The 20662-nt window shown below is 36.0% G+C and overlaps 1 protein-coding gene and 1 long non-coding RNA gene across 3 annotated transcripts; one reads left to right on the top strand and one right to left on the bottom strand.

Annotated features, from left to right (window-relative positions):
- Nucleotides 1-735: 735 nt before the first annotated feature.
- LOC108984062 (rust resistance kinase Lr10-like) lies at nucleotides 736-8776 on the bottom strand. Of its 2 annotated transcripts, XM_035692944.1 has the most exons (7): nucleotides 7843-8776; nucleotides 7478-7528; nucleotides 6218-6247; nucleotides 6015-6044; nucleotides 2412-2432; nucleotides 2277-2312; nucleotides 736-2049 (listed from the first exon to the last, which is right to left on the bottom strand). In XM_035692944.1, exons 1-7 carry the CDS (start codon nucleotides 8675-8677, stop codon nucleotides 935-937), a joined length of 2118 nt encoding a protein of 705 aa, XP_035548837.1. In that variant the 5' UTR covers nucleotides 8678-8776; the 3' UTR covers nucleotides 736-934. The 2 variants fall into 2 exon arrangements, with proteins under 2 accessions (XP_035548837.1, XP_035548838.1); XM_035692945.1 differs by lacking the exon at nucleotides 2412-2432.
- Nucleotides 8777-14882: 6106 nt separating this feature from the next.
- On the top strand, nucleotides 14883-16208 carry LOC108984063. The gene is made up of 3 exons (XR_001994963.2): nucleotides 14883-15428; nucleotides 15515-15588; nucleotides 16148-16208. It is a non-coding gene; the product is annotated as an uncharacterized LOC108984063 (long non-coding RNA).
- The last annotated feature ends 4454 nt before the right edge of the window (nucleotides 16209-20662 follow it).

The raw sequence follows: 20662 nt of genomic DNA, 5'->3' as shown, positions 1-20662 counted from the left end.
AGTTGAGCCGCTCAACCAACATTGCTTATTAAACATAATTTAAGCCCAATTAAATTACCTTCAATTATCCCTTAGAATAGTTTATGAACAACCACAGCTCATAAGCATATAAAAATAATATAGTCGATAGTTTAGAATGCTGATTATTATCGGTGAAGTTGTATTAATTTTGGGACACTTTTATATGGACCGTTACAATTTGAGGCACTAAAGTTGGCTAATATCATTAATTTCGTTTTATTTTCTGAACTACTCCTATTGCCCTATTATTTAGGGCAATGCTAATTGTACTTATATCCACGTGACATTCTCGTCTATACAAGAAAAGAAAAAAATTGTAAAAAGTCATGTATTATATATCTACTGCATGCTATGGTTATTTATTATAACTACCAATTATTAATATGATCACTTCTGAATAAAATAATATTGATGTTATCACAGATCGTGATCAAACATGACTTGCTGTTACATATTGTAAGAGCACTTCCAATGGCTAATCTATATATATTTTTTATCTGAAAAAACTCATTACATCCTACTTTTCATATTTTAACTATCTATTTTTTAAGAGTACCATTCATGATTCAACAACTTATCTAAATTTTTTATATATTTAATTTAAAAATTAAATAAATGAAAAAAAGTAGATAGAAAATAATAAAAATAGATAGATGAAAGGAGTGAGAAAAAAATAAGAGAGAGAGAGAGAGAGAGAGATGTGTAAAAAATTTATACATGGATGAGTAGCATCAAACTATATTTAGATTGATACTTACTTTTAGGGCACTGCAAAGTATATATACTACAACAAGCGTAGAAAGATTATTACCTTAAATTGTCGCTCTTTTCTTTTTTCGTGGGCTTGAAGCAAACTTCTCTTAAAAAAGGATAAAAAGAGATAGTTCAATTTTAGAAAGACAAACAATAAAAATTAAGCAAGGCTTGATTCATTTGATTGAATTGATGATGAAGCTTGATTTGAATTATCTCTAACACCCTTTATCTCTCTCTTTGGTGATGGTTGGAGAGGCTTGAGAGGAACTTGTAAGCATTCAACATCTCCTTTAAGCATTTTGATGACTTTCATCATTGATGGACGATCGCTAGGCTTCAATTGTATGCACCATAATGCAACTATCATCATCTTCTTACATAGTTTTCTTTCATCTTCAGTAGCATCTTCAATTTCTATATTCTTTCCATCATGGAATTGATCATATATCCAAGTGGGGAAGTAAATTTGGCTTAAATGTTCTGTAGATGCATGCAAGTTCTTTCTTCTGCTCACCATTTCCATCAACAGCATTCCAAAGCTATAGACATCAGCTTTGTATGAAACGCCTCCAATATTTTTGTAAAGCATTTCAGGAGCCATGTATCCAAACGTTCCTCTTGCACGAGTCAAAGGAACGATACTATCTTCCACCGGGTACAATTTTGCTAAGCCAAAATCTGAAACTTTGGGTTTCAAATTTTCATCAAGAAGAATGTTGTGAGGCTTAATGTCAAAATGTAAAATTTGCATGTCACATCCTTGATGTAAATACTCAATCCCGCGAGCCACTCCTAAAGCAATATCATATGTTTTCTCGTAGTTGAGGATATTTGCCTCTGATGAAAAAATGTGTTTGTTTAGAGATCCGTTGGGCATGAACTCATATATAAGGGCACGCTTTGAACCATGAACACAAAAACCAACGAGTTGCACTATATCCACATGATGGATCCTTCCAATGGTTGCTACTTCACTGATAAAATCTTGTCCATTTGCTTCGGATTGGCTTAACATCTTTACTGCTACAAGACGTCCACTTCGAAGTGTTCCTTTAAATACTGTGCCAAATCCTCCTTCACCCAATCTTTCCCTAAAACCTTTGGTCATTTTCTTAATTTCTGAGAAAGAGTACCTTATTGGCATGAGGTTATTTTGGCTTTGCAGAAATTCCTCAACATCATTGTACATGGATAAGTGCCTCCTTCGCCATTTATATATCAAAAATGCAATCACAAATGGAGCACCTAATACACTAATTGCCATATGCCAATCTGGGAAGGAAAATACAAAATTAATTATGCAAAAGCGATCCTATTTTTGTTGCACTATTAGTCTAGCTACCTGTTGTCACCATTGTGTCGTACATTTGAGAAAATATATAGGCAGTATTCACAACCAATTACTCCATTTCAAAGTTCTTGTTTTATAGTTTAATGAATGATTAATTTACTAAAACAATTAAAAAAGATAAAAAGAGATAGGTACATGAGATTCTTACCGAGCAATAATCCAATTAATAAACCTGGAAAAGTAGCTGCAAAAGAAATAATGTTCCAACAATTGTGTTATTACCAAAGAAAACCCATCCAATTATATTATTACATCTTATATCTTTCTGGGATAGAAAACTCACATTGTGAGATTGGTTTGGGTTCTGTAGGTTTGACAAAAAAGAAAGTTTCACGTCAGCGTCTGAATTCAATAAATAACAATTAAGCCTTAATTATTATAAGAGCGCCAGAGTAGCACCGCTCGTTTTGACCGCTACACTAAAATTCTGTTTTTATTTTTTTTTTCAATTTTCTTATTCAAAATTTTTCTATCATTTTAAAACATTTTTAAAAAATAGAAAAAAATATCAATATACTAATAGTCATTTCCTTAACTATTAAGTAAAAAAATAATTAAAAATAAAATAAAATATATGAGGAGACAAATTGAGTGGGCAAAGTAGCATTTTTCTTATTATAATGCTAGCTAAACTAAGATCGATAAATGTAGTCCTAATGTATATCATTATAGGAATCACTACTTGTGACGAAAATAGATTCATTTTAATAAAAAATAGTAATTTTCATATGAAAAAAATGAGAACTAATAAACAATTTAATGTGATATTCATGCCTCGGGTATTCACTAAAAATTGAGTTTCGTAATGTTAAAGATAAGTTCAACGTTAATCCTCAGAATTAAGCATATGATCAATAATGGTACTACTAATCAAAATCGGGCAATAGAGGAACGTACGGATAAATTACAGTGCAATCGTCTTAAACTTGTTTGTTGAACCCAAATTATGCGAGGTTGTATTGACTAAAAGGATAAATTTAAAACCATCACTTGTCCCAAAAGTTTAAGGTGTCGGAGAGAGGTAAATTTAATTATTTGTATTTATCTTAACACTACACTCATGTGTGGGCCATACTCTCCCTTAATAATTGGGCAGGACTAACACGTGGAACATTTAATTAATTGAGTGAAGTTTAGAGTCAAGATTCAAACTTAGGATCTCTACTCTGATACCTTGTAAAATCACTACTTGTTTCAAAAGTTTAAGCTAGTGAGAAGATGTAGATTTAATTATTTATACTTGATAAAATCTTAGTTTGAAACTTGAGTATAGTCTTCATATTCATTAATGGATTGTCATGAGATGTTTAAAATGATACTGATGATGAAGTGGGTAGCAGCTGAAATATCAAATTTGGAGTTGTGGTCAGTAATGAATTGATAATAAACCAAAGCCAACAAAGGCTAACAATAAGCTAAAAAATTGGGTGAGGTTTGGATAATGAGTTGAGTTGAGATGAATTAAGGTGAAAGTTGAATAAGAATTATGTTAATAGTAGTGAAATGGTTTGTGAAATGTAGTAAACCTTATTTTGTAATATGCCTTCTTTATACCATATTTAGCTTATTATAGTTAACATATATTAAATATTATCTTTGACTTATTTTGTATTTATTGAATTTTCATTATTCCTCTAAACTTGTTCACTTATATATGGCATTCTACTATACATTTAGATACAAATAAATACAAGTTGTTCTTTGTCTTAATTCCCTTCTAATTTGTTTATCAGGGCATCAAAGCCACTGATTTCCTAGTGCCTAGAAAGTCTCATACGTAATGTGTTATTTGATATTCTTTTCCATTAACTATATGTCCTCTAGAGACTTTCTAAGAAATTAATATATTGATGCCCTCTCTCTCATCATCAATCACATACATCGGTTTACTCTCATGCACTGTAAGACTTGTATAATCATTGTATTTGCACAAACCACTACCACAAATTGATTCCTTGAACTATGGTCGTTTTTTTGGTGCAAAAAGCACTCTCTTTTGGTCAAACATGCACCCCCACTCGCTGTCACAAGTTCCAATGCCCACTACAAATGCCTTTCCTCTCTCCCAACCCTAACATCTATGTCTCTTAGTTTGATTCCCTCTCAATCTCTTATCTCTCTCTCTCTCTCTCCCCCATTTCTCTCACTTCATTCTCTCTTCTCCCCCTTGTATCGCAGCCCGTCATGCACTGCCGCTACCAAGGCCTTGCTCCATAGGTCGTGCTGCAACAATCCTTTGTTGTTGCTAGTTGCCGCTCATCATGTTGGTAAGTTTCTATTCATCCTTGTATCTCTCTTTTCTCTCTCTCTCTCCATTTGCAACTCTCATGCACCCACTCTCTTGATCTTGCTTTCCAACCATCTCCCGCCTCTCTCTTTGTTGTGTTGTAGTGTTGCAGCAACCACCCCCACCACACACCACCAGAGTCAAGCTGCTTACACCTTAAACGCCACTCTTTGCCTCACGCCTCAGTCCCATGTTGCTTCGCTCACTGTCTTGCTACTACTAGTGTTCCTCCTTACCACAAGCACGCTGCTAGTAAGCCCCTCGACCCCTTCTCATATCTCTCTCTCTCTCTCTCTCTCTCGATTTCGCCTATGTTACACACTCTCAATTCGACTCCCTTTCTGTTTTAGTTGGCCTCTCTCTATCTATGTCTGTACCACTCTCATCTCCCTGCTTTGTGTTGCAACCCATCACCATCACCGCCACGACCCAAGCCTTGCACCACAACCAAGTTGCCACCATATTTTCGTTCTGACAAGTGGAGGCCCCTGCACCACACGCTCAATTGCTCCCCACCACTCCATTTTTGTTGCACTTCCCCGTCACCATATCCAGTAGACCACTTCTGCAAGGTCGGTAAGAAACTCTTTTTCTTTATATGTTAAGACTGTGGCTAACATGTTTTGTGTAGTGACGAGACAATTTTAGGAATTTTTTGGAGTTTGAATTGCATTGCTCAGTGGATTAATGGTTTGTTTGTTGTAATGTTTCAATGAGGCTGGATAGAATCTGGTTGTTGACTTGGAGATGGAAGTAAGCGGGTAGGCATGAAGATGAGCAATTTTGGAGTACTTGTGAGTCAATTGGTATAAAAACATGGTTTTGAAACCTGGTTGGTTGGATGCGTTATTGCCAAATTGTGAAAAATGGATTTTTTATAAGGAGGTTTGACCTACTATTGCACCAGTGTGGAAGTTGGGTCATTAGGTCATGCGATAGAAAGTTCGGGTTTTGGAGTTAACAGAAAGGTTCACCCTTGGGTATGGGTCTTTTAAAGCTTTTCATGTTAGTATTTATTTAATTTGTTTGAAATTCAACTTCTCATATTATATCTTATTATCCTCAATCACAGTATCAGTTATAACTTGTTTTAAGTAACTTCATAGAATTTCATCGAAGTGAAAAGACACTACTTAAGATATGATATGTTAGCTGGATTGGAGATATATATATATATATAAATATATAACACATCAACCCTTATATAAATAAATAAATATTACAAATATATATAATATGTACTTATATATAAGTAATGCTAGATACAAGTTTAAGAAGTGCAAGTTTCAGGGCAGTCCATTTAAAAAGAACCTGGGCATGCCATGAGAAAGTCACTTTTTAGAGGTGGGGCCAACTTTTTTTCTAAGAATATTGTGTGGGGATTGCACATCCTATATCTGTACGAATAATTTTTTGTATATCGTGTATGTGTGACTGTGTATATATATATATATATATAAATATATATACACATATGCGTTTGTATGTAATTAATATATATCTGATCTTATCTGCAAAGTTTAAACTATTTTCATGTTTTATTGCTTAAGGAATGATTCGTTAAATGATGAAAGAAGACAAAGAGATACAAATTCTTACCGATGTTCCCTGAGGATCCAGAACAGTAAGCTGCGCCAGATGCAGAAAAGAAATAAAGGTAAGCGGTCAATTAATTTATATACAACGTGATTTAAATAATCTGATGAGTCCAATTAAATATAATAACTAGTTGTATACTACCAACAGTTAATTTTCAAATTTTCAATGAAGAGGGGAAACAATCCAGTGTAAGGGGATTTTACCGATGAGCGATAACAATCCAGTATAATAAACTGCAGCACATGGAGAAAAGAAATTAAGGTAAGTGATCAGTTAATTAATTATATAGAAAGTGATTTAAACAAAATTGTATAAACAAATCTATCCATTTATGTTGCCAACAAATATAATAACTAGTTCATCATGTAGACTCATAAAATCACTTTTGTAAAACACTGGAATATACGTAGATAGTATTGTTAAGATATAAAATGATAAAATCTACCTCTTCCCATCAGCTTAAGCTTTTGGGACAAGTGGTGTTTTCACATGGTATCAGAGAAGAGGTCCTGAATTCGAACCCCGACTCTACACTCTACCCCATTTAATTAAATATTCCACTTATTGGGCCTACTCATTGAGAAGAAGTCTGGCCCACAAGTGAGGGGGAGTGTTAAGATATAAAATGATAAAATCTACCTCTTCCCATCAGCTTAAGCTTTTGGGACAAGTGGTGTTTTCACAAGTATTAGTTTTCAAGTTTTCATTGAAGCTAATTTCTTAATATATACGTACCTTGTAATATACATTTAACATCTTATGGAGATATTATTGAATGAAGAAGAATCAATGGCTGCTATTATTTAATTGAAGAAAAATTTCCCAGCTTTGATGAAGCTGCTAAGAATACCTACGTATTTGTCTTTCAAATTGTCGAGATAAGATAATATGGTGGTGTTCATCAACAAGTGGTACTAATTTTGCTGTAAAAAGTGCATATTATTTCAAATTGCAAGGAAGCTGTAATTTGGTGTTTGGAACAAAATCTGGAAATTAACAATTCCAAATGCAGCAAAAGTTTTCCTATGGAGAGCTTGCTTAGAGGCCTTATCCACTAATTTAAATCTCTTTAAAAGAAAAATAATAGAGTAACCAAACTGTCCACTGTACTTAGTAGAAGAAGAAGAAAGTACATTAATACGTGTTCTTTGGGAGTGTATAGCAGCAAAGGATCTGTGGTGTTTTCATTCAAAGAAAATTCAAGAAAGTTCTTTGACAGCAGCTTGTTTTAAGGATTTATAATTAGTACGTTGCATGCTATGGGTGTTGGCTATTACAGATGTGAAAAATATGCTTTTACAATTTGATCAATGATTTAGAAGAGAAGCCAATGTTGAGATGGAGGATTGTCCATCTTGTGTTCTTTCCCTCCTTTGATGGAGTTTTATTAATAAATATAATAATGATGTTCATCCTCAAAAAAAAAAAAAAAAACATCTTATATATGGGGATTGAAAACTCACCTGCATTATAGACCTGTACTAGAAAGAAAATCACCCAAGTAGGTATATTTGCTGCATGTTTTGACAAAAAAAAAACAAAAAAAAAAAAGGAAAAAATGGGATCACATTAGTGTCTGGAATCTTTAATTAAAAATTAGGTCATTATAATGCTGCAAAAATAGCCCCTATTTATACCCTTTAAATGGGTATTGTGTCGGGTAGTGCTAATTAGAATAGGAAAATACAATAAATGTATGATCAGTTGGAGTGGGAAATCAAGAATTCAATCAAGTTGGAACAACAAATAAATGACGAGATATATCGATCAGCATATATATAATAAATATCTCATTCGAATTCTGATCTCAAATTTATTAATTACTCACCCCATCGGTCGCAAGAAACTTGATTATGGTCATCGAGGTAGCAATTATCATATATGCCACATCTTCCACAATAAATCCGGTACCATGAAATCTCAAAACCATATGAGAATACATTGCGGATGTCTGTACAGGAAATATTAGGATCATCATAAATTAGTCCTGGCCTCGATGTCAGAGAGATTTGCTCTATCGTGCACGACTCCTCCACATCCATCACATTCGCTCCATAGCCAACAATCAGATATATGTACCGTTTGGAATACTGAGATAAAGAGGAGTGGGAAGAAGACCCATATCCCTTGTTGATATTAGAACAATTCGTAGAAGTCGTGTCCCAATGGATCAAAGAGGAAGCCCAACTCACTGGCTTTCCACAATTCACAATAGCCACAACTTCTGATAGTGTTCGTGATTCGAAAAAGTGATCACCACTCCCATATTCTAGATATTGATCCCAATCCGGCAAACTCGAAATACTGAAACTATAACTGTTTAGAAAATAACGAGGGATGAAGGAGTAATTATCCTCCTGAATACCTGCGTCTACAATTCGGATTGTGTAGTTGTTGTAATTGATTTGGCTTACATAGTATTTACTACCATCATATAAAGATAACAACGTGTGGTTGTTATCATCACATGAGAGCTCATACCTTTGGTCTCCGCAGTTTGGTGGATCGTCTTTTAGTCGAAACGGATAGCTGATGTTGGGGATATTGCCACAAGAAGAAGGAGGACAGTAGTGATGATTATTCTTAAGACTAGAAGCTGGAGGAACAAGGATTAAGACCAGAACAATACTTATAAGGACCCTGAGTTCAACAGGGAAAGCCATTCCTCTTCGACCCAACAACACAGAGAGCTAGAGATCAGAGAAAGATAGAGCTAGGATAAGGAGAGAGGGCGTGGTTTCCATAGCTTTGTTGGCCAACTTATTTGCTAAGAAATTATATAGAGTGCGACTACTCGTGATATTGCAGCCACTTACATGTAGAAGATAAAGGTCCAATGAAGTTATTCCATCAGAAGATATTTTAAAATGGGGACGAAAAAAATGATTTTAGGGATCAGTTGAAATATAATTTATTGGATTGGAAAATCCCATCCTGAAATGTAATTTTGTTGGAATGGCTCTCTGTCCAAACATTTTGATGGAATGACTCAGAAATTTCTAATTACAATTAAAATTATCTCTTCGCGTAGGGAGATCGATGACATATATAAGTGAGAAAACTATTCTCTTTGAATAAAATAATTTCAAACTCAAAATACAGCTTTAGAGTCACCTAATTATATCTTTACAGCAACAATTAAACACAATCAATCTTGCACGTTTGCTTTGAAGCCCAATTTTCATAGTTTAGTTGGTAGAAAATCTTTTGAAAAAAATAACGGAATAGATTATATGTTCATACTATGCTTTCTTCTCGTTTATCTCAAAGTTATTATTCTACGCTTATTTAATTGCACACATATTTAAGAAATTTGTCACGCCGATCTAAGTTAGAACAAAAATAATTAATATGTTTCGCAATTTTGAAAATTCACTACACTTCCTAATCATCATTTGTGCCACAGTGTTTAATTATTAATTTTTAACTTAATTTTTGTGCCACAATATAGGAGATTAATTCCAAATCAATCTTAACCATATTCTCATTAGAATAAAAGTAGTATATTGAGCTAGTCACATGCAAGAACAATTCCTTCCTAGATTGAAGAAAACCATTGGGCCAATCAAACGCATGGACAGAAAAAAATTGAAGACATTCCTGAAATTAGCCTAGTTATAAAATCATTGCATTGGTATCTATGGTCTAGGATTTAAATCAGGATGCAGCCTTTTCTTGAAAATAAAAGGAAAAAAAAAAAAACTATTGAAGGTTTGGAAAAACTCTTCTTATCAATCACTATTTACCATCCTACACCTTATAAAAAATCCCTTACGTCCTATAAAAAATACATCTACATTTTATGAAAAAATTATAAATATGGAATGTGAGGAGTAAATAATAGCTAATGCATGAGATTCCATTATAAGAACCAGAATGGTAGTTATAAGGACCCTGAGTCCAACAGGGAAGGCCATTCCTCTTCCCATCAACAGAGTGAGCCAGAGATCAGAGAAAGATAGGACTAGGATTAGGAGAGAGGGCGTGGTTTCCACAGCTGTATGCAGACAAACACGTATATATATATATATATATATATATATATATATATATATATGTAATAATGCAGATAAAGGGGTAACTAAATGATGTAGGTAGAGGAGGACTAGTAAACATAAGCCCTCGTTCAATAAATGTTCACAAAGAAATAGAATTGCATGAGTTGACGGAGTCAATTGTGAAAACTGTGAGAGACGAGGCAAAATTATTATTGGTGGTGCTTTGTCGACACTTTGCTTTCTACAATGTGGAGGAAATTGGATGCGAAATACGCGATCACATTTTTTCAAACCAGATTACACGCCATGCATCGTATGGATTAAACGATTGTGGAGGACTACTTTTGAGTCTTTCTTTTGACTTTTTGGCATGGTGAAGCATCCAAGAAAATGGATGTCGATTAGCCCCACTTCGTACTGTGTAATTAAGCATAGACGATACTGTAAGAATTTGAAGATGAAGGAATAATCTCAATTCTCATTAATTGTAATGGCTGTATACATTTCGTATATATATGTGCAAAAGGGAATCCTAATTGATTCTGACATTTGTACAAGCATGTGGTGTGCTCTGCAGTGCACTACCATTTGCAGCAGAGTCTGTTACAACAGCTGCCAGAGTATTACAAACAAACCAAGATATTTACAAACGTGCCAATAGGTCATGTTTCAAGGCTATTCTAAGTTATTCCAGATGATTCCAAGGTAGTGGCAGTCGTGCTGTCCAATATGTACGCCTCTTGATAGTTGAATGAATTGGAATCTCTCATTCATGAGGCATTCCCCTTTTTCTCATCTGTGGTGTAAGGACGTGGTTTCCATAGCTTTATTGGCCAACTTGTTTCTAAGAAATTATATAGATTGCGACTACTCGTGATATTGCAGCTACTTACATTTAGAAGATAAACACAACTTCGAATTTAAAGATCAAACAATTATTCTACGCGTATTTAATTGCACACATATTTAAGAAATTTTTCATGCCGATCTAAGTTAGAACAAAAATAATTAATATGCTTCGCAAGATCGAAAAGTCATTATACTTCCTAATTATCTCGTGCCACAGTGCTTTATTTTTAATTTTTAACTTAATTTTTGCACTAGTTTATATTTTTTAGGAGATTAATTCCAAATCATCAATCTCAACCATATTCTCATTGGGATAAAAGTAGTCTATCTGGCTAGTCACAAGCAAGAATTATTCCTTTCTAGATTGAAGAAATCCATTTGGGCCAATCAAAAGCATGGACAGTACATGCTTAATTAGCTTCTTGAAACTCTATTTTATCAATTCCTAAAAACAATTTGAAGACTAATTCCTAAAATTAGCCTAGTGATAAAATGAGCTCATACATGTATTACACGTAATCACAATACTCCTACAAAAATATCATATTTCATCCAAATATTTATTATATATGCATGAAAAAGTAATAATCTAGATAATTATAACATAAAATAAAATGCCTAACAAATATGTAAAAATGACCTCCTAATATTATGACATGCATATATTCACCAACCATAATCATATAAAAAAAATATTTCTTTAAAAGATATATGTGGCATAACCATTTAATGAATAAGCAATGCAAAAATCCATCAACTACAGTAGCTTTGAGCTGTGGTCCAAGAGATAAGGTCATTGCATTGGTCTCTATGGTCTAGGGTTTAAATCAGGATCAAGCCTTTTCTTGAAAAAAAAAAACTTCGCTTGTACCCTGCTCGATTCGGCAGCGCCATCCCAGGCGCCAAGCTATAGAGCAGGCCTATGTCTGCTAGGCTCACAGCCAAATACAAGTTTTTTTTTATTTTTTATTTTATTTTATTTTTATTTATTTTTTATTTTTTACAGAGTTAGATTTAGAAAAATTATGGTCGGGTTTACAAAAAAAAAAAAAAAAACCTATTTAAAAAATATGCCCATACCAGTTTCCAACCCTAACCCGTTTAACCAAAAATTTGCAACCACTCATCCTCCTCCTACATCGGTTACAAAATTGTTCATCATAGAGAAATAAAAATTTTAGGCCATCGCTATAGTGCAGCAGCCACTAAAGGAAATGCCGCTCATTTGACAGTGTCATGGATGGCGCGAGCTTGCTGTGCCATTCTGATTACTGCGATATCGGTGCTCATTGCACCAAGCACCACTCTGCACGGTAGCGTTTCTCATGCCTTGCGCATGGTACAGCGGCCAGAGTCTAGCCTACTTGAAGCATAGTAGGGATGGGCAGCGAGGTCCTGCCACCCGTCCACCCATACCCCACTAGTTGCATCTCGCTTAGGCTGTCGAGCATTCCAAGCATCAGTGTGCAGTGGGCACCCTCGCCTACACCCAAACAAACAAGCGGGGACAGGGTCCAGCCTGGACTATAGCTCGCATCATTAGGCCCTGGCTTGTTCTTATTAGGCCCCAATCATCTACCTGTTACATATATATATATATATATATATATATATTAAAACTACTTTCATTATTAAAACGACGTTGTTTTGAAATTTAGTTGAGTACTATAAATTGAAACAAAACACGTTTGGTTACACAAACTATCACATCTCATCTCATCTAATCACTACAACTTTTTCAAACTGACACACAAAATACAATAAACAATTCAACTATTTCAATTCCCAAAACAAAATTTTATTCTAATAATATTTTATTCAACTTTCGACTTTCATTTTACCTTATCTCATCTGTATGACCAAACGAGGCTTAAGTATCCTCTCCTCCTCTTCTTCTTGTCCTCTTCTTCTCTCCATTTTTTCTTCTTGAAATGCTCGGTTGACTTGTGACTCACTAAGTTGTGACTATGAGACACCAACATGGTGTCACCAACCACTGGCAACAATGTGGCCGTGGGTTAGAGGCCATGACCATTTGTGGTCATGGTTCTATGCTCAGACCCACAACCTGGTCGTGGTCTTGCCATAGTAGTTGCCATTATTTTAAGTATATTATTGTTATGTCTTTGTAACTATTGGATGCTGGATTTGTGGGTTTGTTGTTGTTTTCAGTTTGTTTTGAATTTTTTTGATGTTTTTCAATTGTTTTTCCGATTTTGGTTTTGGATTTGTCGGCTTTTTTTCTGTGGGAGGGCGGTGGGCAAACGGGGAAAATTGGCCCCAAGGTGTGGGGCCGGAGTCCTATGTCTAAAACCTCCCCTACACCCATGCCGGAGCCGGGGTGCGAGAAGGTGGTTATGTTTTTTCGAAGGGGCGACTTCCCAGGGATGAGGTGATGCTCTGACAGAGAAAGATGGGGCCAGCAAGCCACATGGTGGGCGCTGGCCCATACTCCCGTTGCGTCACGATAGGGTTTTAGCCTGGTCTACGTGAGCACGACGTGGTGCGCATTTGACACACTGTTCACGAACCCCCTGGTGGGGGCTGTGGCTCTAGAGCCAAAGACCGCTGGCAGTCCAGGTGGTGACTACTTGTGGATGACTGGGCTCATGGCCTGGCGCCACGAGCTCTGGGCACATGGGAGGTTGTGCCTCGTGCACTCGCACAGTGCCCAGTGGACTTGCATGCGGACGTGTTCTGTATGGAGGACCCCACTTGGCCCTGGTGACAAGGGTGAGCCGATCGGAGGCAAAAACTTCCGGCGGCCTAGGTGGTGCTAGCCGTGAGCCTTTCAGTCTTTGTGGGGTGGTATCTCGCGGTGGCCCGCCTTGCATGGCCTTTGGTTCCAATGACCACCCATCCATGGCAGAAAATTTCAGCGGCCGGTACGGTGGCCCTGTGTTCCCGCCTGCGGCTGTTGGCCACACATAGTAGAGTTGGAGTGCCGCTTGGGTGCACAAGACGTGCACTTGTTGAGTCTGCATGCATGGTACGTATATGCATGACATTGTACGTGCCATGCATGGCTTGTACATACGTGGTACTGTGCACTCAAGTGCACAATACCGTATGTGATATGCACAACATAGTGCACTGGTGGGCACTACTTGTCTAGCCGTTCAATTATTGTCCACATGTGCATATGCCTATGCATAAACCATATCCCCAAGCCTGGAAAGTAAGTGGCCCGGTCACTCGGACTGCAAGTGCTGTGTTATCTAAGCAACGCAAAGTTTACTCACCAGATCTTTAAATTAGTTTAATAAAAAATAAAAGTAATGAAGCATGGAGTACTTATTTGGAGGATGCTTCCTTCATCATTTGGAATTTATTCAGTACACTGGAAAGTCATCCTTCTTCCACCTTCATTGCGTTCTCCTTTTGTGTTATCACAGACTGTTCATCAGCTCTTCCTTCCATCACTTCAGTTCGTTCTTCTTCACATTGTGAGCTCTAAGAGCATGTTGCTGCCGGCATATGAAGGATACACTAGTTATGGAACAACAGAGATCCCATAGATGACACCACTATTGATGTCGTGTTCCGGTGTAGCTGTACGGTAGCGGTTCGTACATCCATGGCGGTGAATGGAAAATAAGTACAGGAAAAGTAAAAAGAAATGGACACCAAGATTTACGTAATTCGACAATAGGCCTACGATGCTGTTCATGCATCGTTTTATACACGCCTACTTATTTATTCAGAAATTGGAAGGGAAATAGTACACGATCACATTGTAACACCCGGATCCAAAATGGGTATAGTTGGATTTTAGATTTTTATTTATTTATTTATTGGAGCTTGATGTTTTAAGTTTTTATTTTACCGACTTGAGTAGTGATTTTTTTTTTGTTTCTCTTTCGGTCTTTATTTTTTTTTTTTTTCCGTAAGTTGGTCTTTCTCGTGCACGTCGTGCATGCTCTCGCTCAACCCACTTTCATCCGCGCTCGCGTCCCTCTCTCTCGGCTCTCTAGGGTTTCACCTCTTATATATATAGACATTCATAGGTTTTTCCCATCTTATTAGAAACTGCCCAGACTCTAGCCGCCGCACCACCTTGGAATCGCAAGCCCGGCCTCCTTTCCCTCGGTTGCATGCACTCCCATACCGAGAGTCACCCCACATAAGCTAGCCCTCCGTCGTCCCTTTTACCGCCACCAGTGCACCCTCGTAAGCCTCTGATCAGCTAACCATCTCCACCGTGCACCGACCAGAATCCAAACGAAATCGACGCAACCGTGCATGCTTTGCATCTCCACGGATCACAACTCCACCTCGCCGTGCATCACCTTCTCTTGGCCATCACTGGAGTCCAGCTTCGCCGCCATACTCGACCTGCACCACCACCAGAGTGCTGAGAAACAACCATCTATAGAGTGAGTCGAAACTCCTCTGTTTTGAGTCCGAAAAACAGAGCATTTTTCCAGCCACCCTGAGCCGCTGAAAACACCCTCCACCGAAAGCTCCTCCGCGCTGTGCCCCCTCAGAAACTGCCAGGGAGGACGTCTCATCACCCCTGTCCGCCGCACGCTGCCTCTGTTTCCCCGGTAAACTCACGCCATTTCGGGTTGGTGTCTCCGTTCTCTCGGTATCTACCTCACTTTTCCCTCACCGTGTGCCTCTCTCACTCGTCTCCCTCTCTTGCTCTCGCAGCCAGTGACCAGGTGCCACCCCCCCTTTCGCCGTAGCCAACCACCAGCTCCACGCCGTCGTGCCCTCACCTCTCCGTAAGTGCTTCAGCTGCACTGTGTGGAGTTTTCTTTTCCGGCGTGTATATATATATATGTACCTGTACGTTACGTGAACTATAGGATGTATTATTACATTTTTACCCCTTAAAGCATAACTCTAGATTTATTGTTCGGGTGTTTAACTTTGTGAGTTTATATACGTGAACTGCATGTGTTTTCATAACAAAATATTTTTTTTTATGAAAATATTGATAAATTCTTGGAGTAATTGGTAAATGCAAAATCTTATTTTAAATCCTTTTTAAAAGAATATTTTTTTTGATTTAAACAAAAGTATGATCATCTACTTATAATGTTTTCGATATAGTTACGCTATTTTTTTAGTTTTATAATTTATAAATAAATTGGAATTTAATGTTTTAGTCGGAGTTATTATGTTGGATTTTGATGAGTTAGAAAGTGATGTTGGTATATTAGGAATACTGAGAATTTAGGTTTTTGAGGAATTAAAATAGGTTATTTTAGCATTTTAGGCTTAAATATTGAGATACGTGATTAATTGAAAATTTATGAGAAGTACGTGATTATTTTATAGGTGACGATTAATTATTATCCAACGCTTTTGAGGAATTTTCGAAAAAAGCTAAGAAGTCCAGGTAAGCGGGGTTCCTATGCTAGACTTTGCATTTAAAATAAAATGAGCTGAGGTTATTTTTGAAAAATAGACATATTTGATGTTGAAAAGAAATTTGAACTGCCTCAGTTATTTGTTCTGCATTACTCATGAGATTCTGTTTAAGAAGAAATTATTTTCTGTCATGACTGGTGTAGACATGAGCTTATTTCTGACATTCTATTTCTGAACTTTGAAAAATAGAGCGAATATGAAATTTATGCATAAATTATTTTGTGATATGATTTTTGTTCTGTTCTGAAGATTTTCTGTACTCTGATATGATCTGATGTGATTTCTGAAAACCTCTGGCATAACATTCTGTTTCTGTTTCTGTTCCGTTCTGACCTCACCACGGGTGTAAAATTGTGGCCTCTGTTCGGGTTGGTACCAACTTTTCTGTTTCTGATGCACCCACTTTGGAAACAAAGTGGTTTTCTGCGTGGTCTTTCCTATGTGCACACTCGGGGCTCTGAGAATGAATAAGGGGAAGATTCATATTCTGTTTCTGCTCGGTTAGCTACCAGAGTTTGCACAACCCTACCACGGGAGTTAAACATGGTATTTGTTCTGATTTGATAAGATAAGATGTGATGTTTCAGTTTATGCTATGCCAAAAGGATTTTTTATTATGAATATTTTCGATCTTTCGCTCTGATATTTTGATGACATGTTATGACGCTACATTTTGAAAACATTATTATGTTTCTGCATTCTAAAAGAAAATATTTTGTTCTGCATTCTGTTTTCTGTAAATGCTCATGTTTACACACTAGTATATGTCATCTGCTTACTGAGTTGTTGATAAGTCACCCCTTATCTCCATATATTTTTCAGATATTTTTTATAATTCAGCTGGGGAACAAGAGTAGAAAGTTTTAGCAGGTGTGATGATCAGAGTGGAATAAGTGCCGAGGGTACAAGTGCTTATTTGAGAGTCGTAGTTAGTAAACCAAATTTATGTTTCAGATATTTTGATTTGATGAGTTAAGGATAATTTCGAGTTTTAGAGAATTTTTAATTTATGTTATTGAGTTTTTGTTTATCGTCCCCATGGAGGAATTTAGATATTTGGATTGATTAAATTGATCAATATTTTATTGGATTCTCCGGACTTTATAGTTGTACTATTTAAGTTGATTTGAGGTATTAAGAGTTAACTCTCCGGACCTCCGGGAACAGAGTGTTTCACACATTCTTTCAACCCAGATTACACGGCCCACTCCGCAGTTTGCAATAAAGAATAGATTAAAAGATTGTGGAGGAGTACTTTTGAGTCTTTCTTTTGACATTTAGGCATTGTGAAGCATCCAAGAAATGTTTGGATATGCATAGAGATGATGTCGATTCGCCCCACTTCGCACTGTGTAATTAAGAATAAGGTAATACTATGAAATAACCTTTCTTTTCTAATCTCTCAAGTTTTTACATCCCGTGTCCCCAAGCACCACTTTCTCTATAATTTGAGATTTATTTTATGGTTTTGATTAAAATATTCCTATGTCCGAATCCCTATTTTATGAAAAAGGTTTAGGAGATGAATAGTGGTTCCTCGTATATAAGAAATCATTATTCATCCTCTCAACCATATTTTATCAATATTTTATTATAATAAATAAAATAAGTTATTCTTCCAATCATTTACACTTTCTGTCATACTCATATTTATTATAATTTTAAGTAATAATTTTTAAAAAATTAATTAATTACGAAAATATAAAAATATTAATTTTAAAAATATTATCATATCCACACAAAAAAATTAAATTTTCGTTTGAAATATTCAATAGTTCAAAATATAAGAAAACATATTGAGTAGTTAAGTTTGTAAATGGAAGTGAAAGAAAAAATTAATAAAGAAAGAATATAGAAATATTATTTTGATAGAATAGAAAAATGATAGGAAATGAGATGTATGAAGTTTTTGAAAGATGAATAAAATTTAAGAAAAATTGTTAGAAAATGTACTTTTTAAATTAAATTATAAAAATTTTTATGGAGAATTGGATCAAATGCTCTCATCTCGTTCTCTTGATAGCCTTTAGGTAGTGGCCGGCATGTGCATATTTCTCTTGAAAGAAAAGTTTAATCCCTACTGTTTTGAGTTCAACAAGATATTTAGTACGACAATATAACATGTTAATGACTGAACCTTGTGCACTTTGTGTTGGACCTGACACGATATCTCCAATTAGCGTAACCTGCAAGGACAAAATCAACTAGTTTCTATTAGCAAAGTCAAGTACACTAAACGGAACTCTATCAACAACTAATCTCATCGTGAGGCAAAAACGGAAACATAGACCTAAAATGTTACCTTATCCCTCTTTTGGAGGAGTGCTGGTCGATCCTTTGGCCACCCGAAAACAAAAATCTACCTTCCTGGTTAAGCTTTAATAGGCAAGCGCAGATCTAGTAACAGACTGGTCGAACAAGCTGCTCCTAAAGCTTGGTATGAAAGACTCGTGGTTTATTGATTGAAAAAGGTTTTTTCAAAAGGAAAAATCGACGCAACTATTTTCATTAAACACAAAAATGATGATAGTCTTTTGATAAAGATTTATGTGGTTGATATAATATTTGATACTACTAATAAAAATATGTGTCAAGTTTTTACTAAGAGTATGTAAGAAGAATTTGAGATGAGCATGATGGAAGAACTTAATTTCTTTCTCAGATAGCAAATCAAGCAAGCAAAAAATAAAAAATTTTATTTGAAAATTTACTCATTAAAAAATACCAAAAAAGAAAAGAAAAGAAAAGGCAATGAATAAAGAGTACTCTGTTTTTTCTTTGTTTTCTCAGTACACAGTCGATTACACAGAATTTCCAGAAATATTGCATGTCAGAGCATCCTTTCAGTTATAACAATATAACAAAGATGTTTACAGATGACTCTTCTGAAATATTTTCTCCTACACATAGACTCTTTATATGAATGGAGTGGACGCAGTACAGCTGGTGATGCTACTGCCTTAACATGAAATAACCGAGTATTAAAAAGAAGAAACGGAAAGGACGTGCGACAAGGGTGATCAGGAAATTACACACACCTACTTATTTTCAGGAAATTGGATGCGAAATACGCGATCACTTTTTTCAAACCAGATTACACGCCATGCATCGTATAAGATTAAACGATTGTGGAGGACTACTTTTGAGTCTTTCTTTTGACTTTTTGGCATGGTGAACCTTCCACGAAAATGGATGTCGATTAGCCCCACTTCGCATTGTGTGATGTGATTAAGTGTAAAATTCAAACACTAATATTTATAGTATGTACAAATATATTAATTATATAGACATGTGACAAGCACGTGAACCATAAAATAATTATGGTAATAATTCATGGTTTTGGCAGTTGATTTGGCTTACGTACATAGTATTTTCAACCAAAGAATAATAATGATGCATGGTTGTTCTCATGACATGAGGGTTCACACTACAACAAATTTTACTTTTAGAGACAAAATGTATTAGGGACGAATTTAATTTCATCCCTAAAAATACTAATTTGGGATGAAATTTAAATTTCATCTCAAAACATGGATGACGTTCTCAAGGCGTTGGAATGGATAAATATCCATTCGAATTACATCTTTTGTGACAAAATATATTGTTTCAAAATTATAAATATGTTCGAACAACCAAAAATATATTCGAACAGCGAGTTAACATCTGTTCGAATGGTTTAGTCTCTGTTCAAACAAAAATCTTGGCGGGAAAGTACATGCTGCCATCATATGGAGGAGCCAAAGAGTCCAGCATCATCTGACGAACCTTATCCTCTGTGAGACCGTCATCTGCTGGAGTATCGTCCTCTCTATCACCCTCACCAATTGTCCCTACCTTTGGCACAGGCGTTGCAGCTGGTGCAGGTCTGCGCCAATCACGCACGAGATACCAATAAAATCATAAGTAACAGAGGGGGAGATAGCAATACTCACTCCCCGAATGGTAAAGGTGAAGGAATATGCATCAACCTCCATCTCGCCCATGGTACGATAGAACTCACCGACCATGTCCAAATAGGGAACACCCCTTTGCTGACAGACCCGTGCTCATCCTCGGTGGGTGATGATGGGGTATATGCTTTGTCCATCCCACACAATATTGCGAAAGTCATCTAGAATGATCTTCCGCTTGACCAATATTGGTCTCCGCGGCTGAGCACTAGCTTCTCCACTAGGTTAGCCAGCTTCTCAACCACGTTTTCGTCCAGTAGCTCCCTTTAGTTCATTGTTAATCATAAAGCCACAATGAATATAAATAAAATATTAATAAAATTGTGCAAACATATTATATTAAAGAAATATGTTGGAATTGAATAGAAACATTTCGTTCGAACAGTAAATATTCTGTTCGAACTAACAATAAGTACAATCTAAAAGCTAACCACTAAGTTCGAACTAAACACACATATATTCGATTGAAATA

This window comes from Juglans regia, chromosome 8 (assembly GCF_001411555.2).
Source record: "Juglans regia cultivar Chandler chromosome 8, Walnut 2.0, whole genome shotgun sequence".
In the NCBI taxonomy this organism is placed as follows: Eukaryota; Viridiplantae; Streptophyta; class Magnoliopsida; order Fagales; family Juglandaceae; genus Juglans; species Juglans regia.
Note: the sequence above shows the minus strand (reverse complement) of the source record. Positions and strands in the feature narration are given on the sequence as shown.

Bases quoted from the DNA above. Each gene is read 5' to 3' on its own strand.
- LOC108984062 (XM_035692944.1), bottom strand. From the start codon at position 8,677: ATGGCTTTCCCTGTTGAACTCAGGGTCCTTATAAGTATTGTTCTGGTC. The intron at 7,529-7,842 runs GTGAGTAATTAA...CAAAACATGCAG, and splicing joins AGTTTCTTGCGACCGATGGG to CAAATATACCTACTTGGGTG. The intron at 6,248-7,477 runs GTGAGTTTTCAA...CATGTGCTGCAG, and splicing joins AGTACAGGTCTATAATGCAG to TTTATTATACTGGATTGTTA.